The 9,144-nt window shown below is 48.5% G+C and overlaps 2 protein-coding genes and 1 long non-coding RNA gene across 3 annotated transcripts in view; 2 read left to right on the top strand and 1 right to left on the bottom strand.

Moving 5' to 3' along the window:
• Tulp2 (TUB like protein 2) overlaps positions 1 to 9,144 on the bottom strand; it is a 37,207-nt gene that overhangs the window by 12,056 nt on the left and 16,007 nt on the right. The window lies entirely within an intron of this gene.
• Positions 1,269 to 9,144, top strand: part of Nucb1 (nucleobindin 1) — a 16,971-nt gene continuing 9,095 nt past the window's right edge. Inside the window, exons 1-4 of the mRNA XM_031386621.1 lie at positions 1,269 to 1,372; positions 1,818 to 1,959; positions 7,388 to 7,495; positions 8,862 to 8,994. Of these exons, the coding sequence (XP_031242481.1) occupies positions 1,828 to 1,959; positions 7,388 to 7,495; positions 8,862 to 8,994 (373 nt within the window). The 5' untranslated portion in view covers positions 1,269 to 1,372; positions 1,818 to 1,827. The remainder of the gene's footprint in view (positions 1,373 to 1,817; positions 1,960 to 7,387; positions 7,496 to 8,861; positions 8,995 to 9,144) is intronic.
• The window catches only part of LOC116102208, a 594-nt gene continuing 530 nt past the window's right edge, over positions 9,081 to 9,144 (top strand). Inside the window, exon 1 of the long non-coding RNA XR_004123032.1 lies at positions 9,081 to 9,117. This is a non-coding gene — a long non-coding RNA (uncharacterized LOC116102208). The remainder of the gene's footprint in view (positions 9,118 to 9,144) is intronic.

Below are 9,144 nucleotides of genomic sequence, written 5' to 3'. Positions count from 1 at the left end.
CGAAAAACAAAAAACAAAAAACAAAAAAAAAACTCATGGGGCTGGTGAGATGGCTCAGTGGGTAAGAGCACTGACTGCTCTTCCTGAGTTCAAATCCCAGCAACCACATGGTGGCTCACAACCACCTGTAACGAGATCTGACACCCTCTTCTGGTGTGTCTGAAGACAGTTACAGTTTCCTTCCTTATGATAATAAAGAGATTTAAAAAAAAAAAAAGAAAGAAACAATCAGCACTAGCTAGCTAGCAAGGTGACTCAGCCTATAAAGGTATTTACTTCCAGGCTTAAATTCAATCTCTGGGACCCAGTTACTCCCAAAAGTTGTCCCCTGGCGTCCATATGCATGCCATGGGATCCCTCAACTAGCTGCACACACACACAAGAGATAAATAAATGGACATTTAAAAAAAAAAATGCCGGGCGGTGATGGCGCATGCCTTTAATCCCAGCACTTGGGAGGCAGAGACAGGTGGATTTCTGAGTTCGAGGCCAGCCTGGTCTACAGAGTGAGTTCCAGGACAGCCAGGGCTACACAGAGAAACCGTGTCTCGAAAAAACCAAAAAAAAAAAAAAAGATGTGTTCCACCACCGACCGGCAATACATCTTTTTTTAAAAAATGTTACCCTCAGGGCTGGAGAGATGGCTTAGCAGTTAAGACCACTGACTGTTCTTCCAGAGGACCTGAGTTTAATTCCCAGAAACCACATGGTGACTCACAACCATCTGTAATGGGATAGATGCCCTCTTCTGGTGTGTCTGAAGACAGCGACAGTGTACTCACGTATATAAAATAAATAAATCTTTTTTTAAAAAGTTACAAAGTTTTTTTGGTTTTGGTTTTTGTTTTTTAATTTTGTTTTTTTTCAAGACAAGGTTTCTCTGTATAGCCCTGGATGTCTAGGGATATATAGTAAGACTCTGTTTAAATACTGTTCATATACTATGTAGTTTCCAATCACTAAAGCTCTAACTTGCAGGAACTTGTGGAGCGAAATTAAATGAGAAAACTACAACTCCCAGAAGATACCGCGGCAAGATGTCCGGAAAAGTTTTCCCGTCTCACCCCCACCCCCACCCCCAATCCCTGGGCATGCAGAACTTTGAGTTTTACTTGAAAACGACGCAGGAAATGTTGCCTTGAATAATGTGAGCTTCCAACAAAACAGAAAAGATTTTCGAAAAATAAGGAAATCTCATCGGAAAGGGGCGGGGCCGCTAACGCGGGCGGAAGCTCAGAGCCAGCGTGGACCAATCATTATTCTGGGGGCGGGCTCTCTGCGGGTGGAAAAGTGGGCGTGACTTAGGAGGGAAGTCAGCCGAAACCTGGCAGAGGTCGCCGGCTGGGAAGAACCGCTCTCTGCGCTAGGAGAGGTGAGGGTGTTCAGAAGCCGAGGGCAGGGCAGAGGGGCTGAAGCGCGTGATACTTGTCCAGCGTCAGGCCTCCGCGGTCTCGTGAGAAAGGGAGGTTAGGGGCCTGAAATCACGGTTCAGGGGAGGATTCCCCTACTCAGGGAGCCGGAATGAGGGTCTGCGGATTGCGTTCCAGGAAAGGGAGGCTGGAGGCCTGGCGTCCTGGGTTCCAGGTGACTGAACGCGTGGAGTCTTCATTTTTGCAAATAGGGTGGCAAGCACACTCGTTTACCCAACCGGGGTTGGGACATCCTTAGCCAGGGATAGTACTACACGCCTGTAATTCCAGAGCTTGGAAAGGAGAGTCAGCAGGGTCAGGAATTCAAGGCCCACCTAGGCTACTTAATACACAGCTCAGAAAACCATAGCAAAACAAGAAAAACTCACTCTCCATATCTCCCCACAGACCAGCCACGATGCCTACCTCTGTGCCCCGCGGGGCCCCTTTCCTTCTCCTACCACCTCTACTGATGCTGTCTGCTGTGCTGGCAGTGCCTGTGGACCGCGCAGCTCCTCATCAGGAAGACAGCCAGGCCACTGAGACCCCGGTGAGTAGCTCTAGCGTCTTTGCCTTTGGTGCAGTGGCGTTTGCCATCCCCAGGGCCCTGGTGAAAATTCCAGGGATCCCCTGTTTAATACTCCGAGGCTTGTGGTTTACCCGCCTTCCTTTGCAATCCTGATTTCGTGAAACAAACAGGCAGACCTGGGGGTACTGACCTTTGAGATATGGAAATCAAGACGGATCCCAAATGAAACCCTGTGTCACACCCTCATCTAAACCCCTCTGATCCTTAAGACCCTCTTTAACAAGGAATGAAGAAAACTAAAAGGAAAGGAAAACCACATTTCCCAGTAGCACCATCCGTTGGCAGTCGGATGCTACTATCTGGCAGGGTGTTTCTTGCTGGGACCTACGGGAGGTGTAGTTTAAATGGGAAAAGGACACAGGAAGTGCAGATTTACTCATTCCAGTATTATTGAATTCTGTGGAACCTTTGCTCCTAGAGAGTTGGAACTTTCAAACTCCAGGTGCCTAATTTATGGCCTGGTTCTTCCTATAGCTCTCCCCAGCAATGCAAGCTATTGTTGCCTCCTGAGACAGGTGGTTCCAAGTTCCTGTGTAGCAGGGCCTTCTGCAAGGTGTTAGTACTCTACTCTGTGAAATCTTGAAGCCTGAAAACCATTGTATCAGAGAAAAATAATAGAGCAGACGAGTCGTAAGTCTCTCTAGGTTCCAGGAGGGAGATGGAAGAGAAAGCCAGGGTTTTTGAGACATGGAAGGAGGAGGCAGGTTGAGCACTGTAAGTCATTAAGCAGCTATATGTCTAGGAAGGGTTCTGCGGAACTGAGAGTGTCTTGAGTGTTGGGATAAGCGGGCTTAAGATTTTGGCTGATACTCAGAGAGGGGAGGGAAGGAAGCGTTATGCTTTTGAAGTGAGAATTCTGAAAAAGTGACAGTTTGAGCAATGAAGATCTGCCATCAGCTACACCTAGGGAGGGGCTTCTGGCCTGGAAATACCCTATCTCATTAAGAAGATGGCCACGCCCCCTATCCCTTAGCACATCTTGAGGTGAATCAGCTTTCTTGAGCAGTAGATTCTTGGTCATGTGACTGACAGCTCTAGTTGGAAGACTCTTAAGAAAGGGGACAGTAATAGTATATAATGTTTGGAGCTGTTTAGAAAAAAAAAATCCAGATTCTATTCTTCCGACCAGGAGGAAGTGACTTCCCTTCAGTGGGCCTCAACACAGCTCTCACACCTTCAGTCTCCTCCCTTTTGCATGGCATTTTCAATTTTAAGGAGGTGCAAAGCTGATTATGAGGGAGGGGTTAATCTTCGGTGACCCTTAAGCTTTCCTGGGCTGTCTAACATTCTCCCAGGAGAGTTAAGACCCTAAAACTATGGAGGAGGTTTAGCGTTTAAGTGTTGAGCTGACCCTGACTACTCACTCTGAAGTGGGGGTTCCAGTCATGGGGAGTTTCAGGCCTTGCAGTGAGATCAAAGGGGAAAGTTAGATGGAATTAGACTATCCTCTGAAGGTGGCCTAACTGAACAGGACAGAAGATAAAATTAAGATTGCAGCTCAGTATGAAATAGCTGAAGGTTAATGAATGGGACCGCTCCCTAGACTACAGCAGACACAAACCATTTTACCATGAAGTTCCATAGATTTCATTCCAAAGCTCTTTGCCCAAAGAATGGAGGTGCCAATGAAATGGTTCAGTTGGTTGTCAAGCCTGGCTGTGTTCAATCCCTGGGACCCATGTGCGGAAAGGAGAAAACCACCAAGAGTTGCCGTGGCTATGGTGTCTGTTCACAGACAGAAAGCCCTAACTAAGACAGTGGGCCTGCTTGCTATTCTACACAGTGTTTCTCCAACCAAGCCAAGAGGTACAGCAGGAAGTGTGGAAGGTGCCACCTGGATTTTATGACCTTCCCTCTGCTCCTATACCTTGGTTTTATATAGTGCCGATGGGACAGGTTAAGACAGTGGGTCCAGGGCTGGAGAGATGGCTCAGCGGTTAAGAGCACTGACTGCTTTTCCAGAGGTCATGAGTTCAAATCCCAGCAACCAAATGGTGGGTCACAACCATCTGTAATGAGATCTGATGCCCTCTTCTGGTGTGTCTGAAGACAGCTACAGTGTACTTACATATAATAACGAATAAATGTTTTTTTTAAAAGAGAGTTGCTACTCTTCCAGAGGAAATTTAGTCCCAGCACCCTGACTGGACTGCTGACAGCTGCCTGTAAGTCCAGCTGCAGGGCGTCTGATGGCCTCCATTGGCACCCAGACACACACGTGACATATACTAGACACACACACAAATAAAAATATTTTTTTTTTTTGAGACAGGCTTTCTCTGTATATCACTGGCTGTCCTGGAACTTATTCTATAGACCAGACTGGCCTCTAACACATACACACACACATACACACACACAGAGAGAGAGGGAGAAAGAGAGAGAGAGGGGGAAGGAGGGAGGGAGAGATCTGCCTCTGCCACCTCAATGCTGAGATTACTGTGTGAGTGTACCATCACCACTCGCAAAATAAATCTTTAAAAAAAAAATTAAAGAAAATGGGCCCAATATGTGTCAATACTGCTGTTGTGGGGCCACATGGAGGAACTGGGAGGGACATGTGTCCCTTGGTGTGTGCTCCATGTGAGGGCGCATGGGTCAGAGAGGGTTAGTCAGTCAAGGCCCTCAGAACATAAGAAACAAGTTAGTCCATGGCCTCAGCAGCTCTGAGTGGCATCTCCACCACATTTAGAATAAGGCAACTGGCTGGGCAGTGGTGGCGCACGCCTTTAATCCCAGCACTTGGGAGGCAGAGGCAGGCGGATTCCTGAGTTCGAGGCCAGCATGGTCTACAGAGTGAGTTCCAGGATAGCCAAGGCTACACAGAGAAACACTGTCTGGGAAAAAAAAAAAAAAGGCAACTGGCTGGGACCCTGGATCATATGCCAGGGCACACATGGTACAAGGCAGGGCCAGTGCCAGCATTTTACAATCGTTTATATATCTCATGTGTATATATGGACTTGTGTGTGTGGAGGTCAGAGGACAACTTGCAGGAATCATGTCTTCCCCTTCCCTGTTCCATGTCAGTGCTAAGAATCAAAGTCAGACTGTCAGAGTTGACACAATCACCCTTCCTTGCAGAGCCATCTTGCTGCTCCAGACCCCTTGCATTCTGGTCAGAGACTTGGTTCTCCTCCCATGGCTAAGAGCCGTAGTGGAAGAACATTAAAAAGAAAGCTCATGCCCTGTCATCACTACCCCTCAGGCAGAGAGGAAAGGAGTGGGAAAGAGGCTTCTTCATTCCAGGAAGGTGGAGTACTAAAGCCAGGGGCTTATGGACCTAGGTGGAAGAGAAAGAAAAAGCCTGGGAACTATCTAAATGGGAACCTTAGCAAAGGCAAAAGGGTGGGGGAGGGGGGTGGTGCCCTGTGAGCTACCAGAAGGACCTCACCTGAGAAGCAGAGTGTTGTCCCCCCTTAGACAAGCTTCTTAATGAGTCCCTTTCATGTTGCCAAGTATGTTTCTGGGTAATCAGGGTTTTCTTTTGAGTGTTCTTAATCTTGTTGATAAAAGTAACTTCTTTATCCCGGGGGTGCTGCAGAGATGATGGCTGCTGAAAAGGACGGGGCTTGGTTCCCAGCAGCAATACTGCGGCTCACAACCACCTATAACTCCAATTCCAGCGGATCTGACACCTTCTGACCTCTGTGGGTACTGGGCACTCACATACATGTGGGCACAACACTTCTGCATGTAAAAAAAAAAAAGACTTAGGAGAAAGCCTGGCAAACTCTGTCTTAGCCACTGCTGGGAGAAGGGAGACAGAGAAAAGGAAGAGAACATTAATGCCATTGCTGTTATTTTAATTCCTGTCAGGTACCATAGAAGGCCAGAGTAGGTATCAGGTCCCCTGGACTGGAGTTACAGGTGGTTGTAAGACAAATGATAAGAGGGCTGGGAACTGAACTCAGGGCCTCTGGAACAGCAGTACATGCTCTGAACCAAAGAGCCATCTCCAGCCCTATTTTATTTCTTTGAATAAAAAAAAAAGTGTCTCTGTGTGTGTGTGTGTGTGTGTGTGTGTGTGTGTGTGTGTGTGTGTGTGTGAGAGAGAGAGAGAGAGAGAGAGAGAGAGGGAGAGAGAAGGGGGGGTAGGGGGTAGAGACAGGGTCTCTCTATGTCCTCTGGCTGTCCTGGAACTTACTTTGTGGATCTTTAACTCACAGAGATCCTTCTGCCTCTGTCTCCTGAGTGCTGAGATTAAAAGTTAAAAGTGTGTCATCACACCTGTGTTTTTAAATTTTGTATGTGTGTGTGAGTATGTGCATATGAGTGCAGGCACTTGGGGAAGTCAAAGAAGGCATTGAGTCTCCTGGACCTGAAGTTACAGGCAGTTGTGAGGAACCTCCTGTGGATCCTTTGCCAGGGCAGTATGTTTTCTCCATCATTGAGCTGTCTCTCCACCCCTAAGGCTAATGCTTTTTTAGTGAGAACCCAGAAGCATCAGCATCCAGCAGTGAGGGTCTATCAGACCAGACACTCTGGGGAATCTCTGCAGCCACTCCCCCTCGTTTCCATTAATTTCCAGTCCTCAGGATCTTCATTGTTTTCTTTTGGATTTTTGTGGTTGTTTTAAAGGCAAGATCTCATTGTGTAGATCTTGAACTTGAGGCAGTCCTCCTGCCTTAGCCCCCCAATGCTAAGATCACAAGCAAACCTGGCTTCTCCTTATGATTTTCTTCTCATTTTTGTGGAGGTGTGTGTGTGTGTGTGTGTGTGTGTGTATGTTCATGTTTTTATGCATGTTTACATGTGTACAGGTGCACATGCATGTGCACGTGCACGGAGAGGCCAGAGGTGGACCTCTGGTGTCCTTCCTCAGGAGCCATCTACCTTGTTTTGAGACAGGGTGCTTTATTGGGACCTGGGATTCACACAGTAGGTCAGGCTTTGGGGCCAGTGAGCCCCAAGAGATGCACCTGTCTCTGCTCTGCAGCTGGCATGACAAGCAGGCACTGTCACATTTGACTTTCCTAACAAAATTTATTTTTTACTTTCTTCTAAAACTTTTATTTAAAAAGTTATTCAACACCAACGCCAGGCAGTGGTGGCACATGTCTTTAATCCCAGCACTTGGGAGGCAGAGGCAGGCAGATTTCTGAGTTCAAGGCCAGCCTGGTCTACAGAGTGAGTTCCAGGACAGCCAGGGCTACACAGAGAAACCCTGTCTCGAAAAACCAAGATAAATAAATAAATAAAGGTCAGGGGTTGGAGCCTGGACTAGCTGGCTCTGGCTGGCTCTTGAGTACTCAGCCAGTAAGTAATGCAGGCCTCCTGTTGTGTGTGGAAGGTATATCCGCTGCAAGTTGTGAGCTGAGCTGTGGTCCTGGCTGGGGGAAACTTAGAAGATGAGACAGGTGTTGTCATGTCCTCCCTTGTCCCTCAGGACACGGGCCTGTACTACCACCGGTACCTCCAGGAGGTCATCAATGTGCTGGAGACAGATGGGCACTTCCGGGAGAAGCTGCAAGCTGCCAGTACTGAGGACATTAAGGTGCGCTAGGATGGGCTATGAGGGGATAATGCTTGAGGGAGCTTGTGGGTCACAGCTGGGAGGGAGTCTGGGAACTCCTGAAGATGTGTTTAAACATGGACATGAGGTCTCCTGTACCATCTATCAGCTATGGGACCTCAATTTGCTATGCCTCAGTTTCCCGTCTGTTAAGATATAGCCCTGTTCCCTCCTTGAGTTCTTATCTGCCTCATCTGATTAGCTTCTATTTAGTTATTTTCGCTGGGACAAAACATTCAACAAAAGGAACTTATGGGAGGATTTATCCTTGTTCACAGTTCAAGGGCATCATAAAGAGAGTTTGAGCGGGCATGTGAGGCTGTGGGCTGTGCCATATCCCCAGTCAGAGATGGCTACATGCTGGTGCTCACCTACCCTTCTTTTCATTCAATCCTGGAGCCCAGCTTATGGGATAGTGCCGCCAACACGGAGGGAGGGACATCATGCCTTAATTAACCCTGTCTAGAAACTCCTTCTTAGATATGCCCAAATGTTTGTCCTCTAGATAATTCTAGACCTTATCAAGCTTACATTCCTCACCATCAGCAGGGATGTCCCTGATGGGAGTGTGCGCAGGGGTCAGCATCCCAGACAGATCTGGGTTGCAAAAGAGGCTCTCTTGATGCCTTCAGGTGTTTGCTGGCAGCCCCTTGGGGCTGATGGGCAGGCAGTGTTGCAGGGGCTTGTACCCAGCAGAGACACTAGTGAGCCCTGGAGTGCTGTGAGCAGGAGAGGCCAGGGTCAGCTCTGATGTCGGAACAAATGAGATCGGGCATAGCCCAGAGAAAACATCGAGCTCAGCACCCTGGGTGGGTAGGTGAAGGTGACGTCTAGAGATGCATCCTAAGGTGAATGTGTTGTCTCTATTAAGTACTGAAAGACAGAGTTGCCTGGCAGTGGTGGCGCACACCTTTAATCCCAACACTTGGGAGGCAGAGACAGGTGGATTTCTGAGTTCGAGGCCGGCCTGGTCTACAGAGTGAGTTCCAGGACAGCCAGGGCTACACAGAGAAACCCTGTCTCAAAAAAACAAAAACAAAAAAAAAGTTGATTGGAAAGAAGTGTCAGGAGAGTTAGTGGCCCTGTGGTGAGAACAGACTTGTGAGTGTGGGTGCTCCCAGTCAGTACTGCTGGGTCTGAGGGGAGCGGGGCCTCTCAGCAAAGCTCAGGCTCCATCCTGCTCATTTGGGCTTCCAGGTACCAGGGCAGGCTGCAGGCAGCAAAGACATAAGAGCTTCTAGAACATTGGAGTTCGGTGGTTTTGGCATATAGGGTGTAGAGTGGGGCTGTCCAGCACATCCCCTGTGGCATCAGCCTGACTGGGGTACCCTCCTCTCTGTCCTTGAAGAGTGGAAAGCTGAGTCAAGAGCTGGACTTTGTCAGCCACAATGTCCGCACCAAGCTGGATGAGCTCAAGCGACAGGAGGTATCAAGGCTGCGGATGCTGCTCAAGGCCAAGATGGACGCAAAGCAGGAGCCTAGTGAGCATGGGTGGATAAAGGTGCCTGGGTGGCTGAGCACTGGGTGGCTGGAGAGCCTACTGAGCATAGGTGGATGGAGGTTCCTGGGTGGCTGGAGAGCCTAGTGAGTGTAGGTGGATGGAGGTGCCTGGGTGGCTGGAGAGCCTAGTG

Source organism: Mastomys coucha, unplaced genomic scaffold (assembly GCF_008632895.1).
Source record: "Mastomys coucha isolate ucsf_1 unplaced genomic scaffold, UCSF_Mcou_1 pScaffold21, whole genome shotgun sequence".
Classification (NCBI taxonomy): domain Eukaryota; kingdom Metazoa; phylum Chordata; class Mammalia; order Rodentia; family Muridae; genus Mastomys; species Mastomys coucha.
This window is presented reverse-complemented; position numbering and strand designations above follow the sequence as displayed.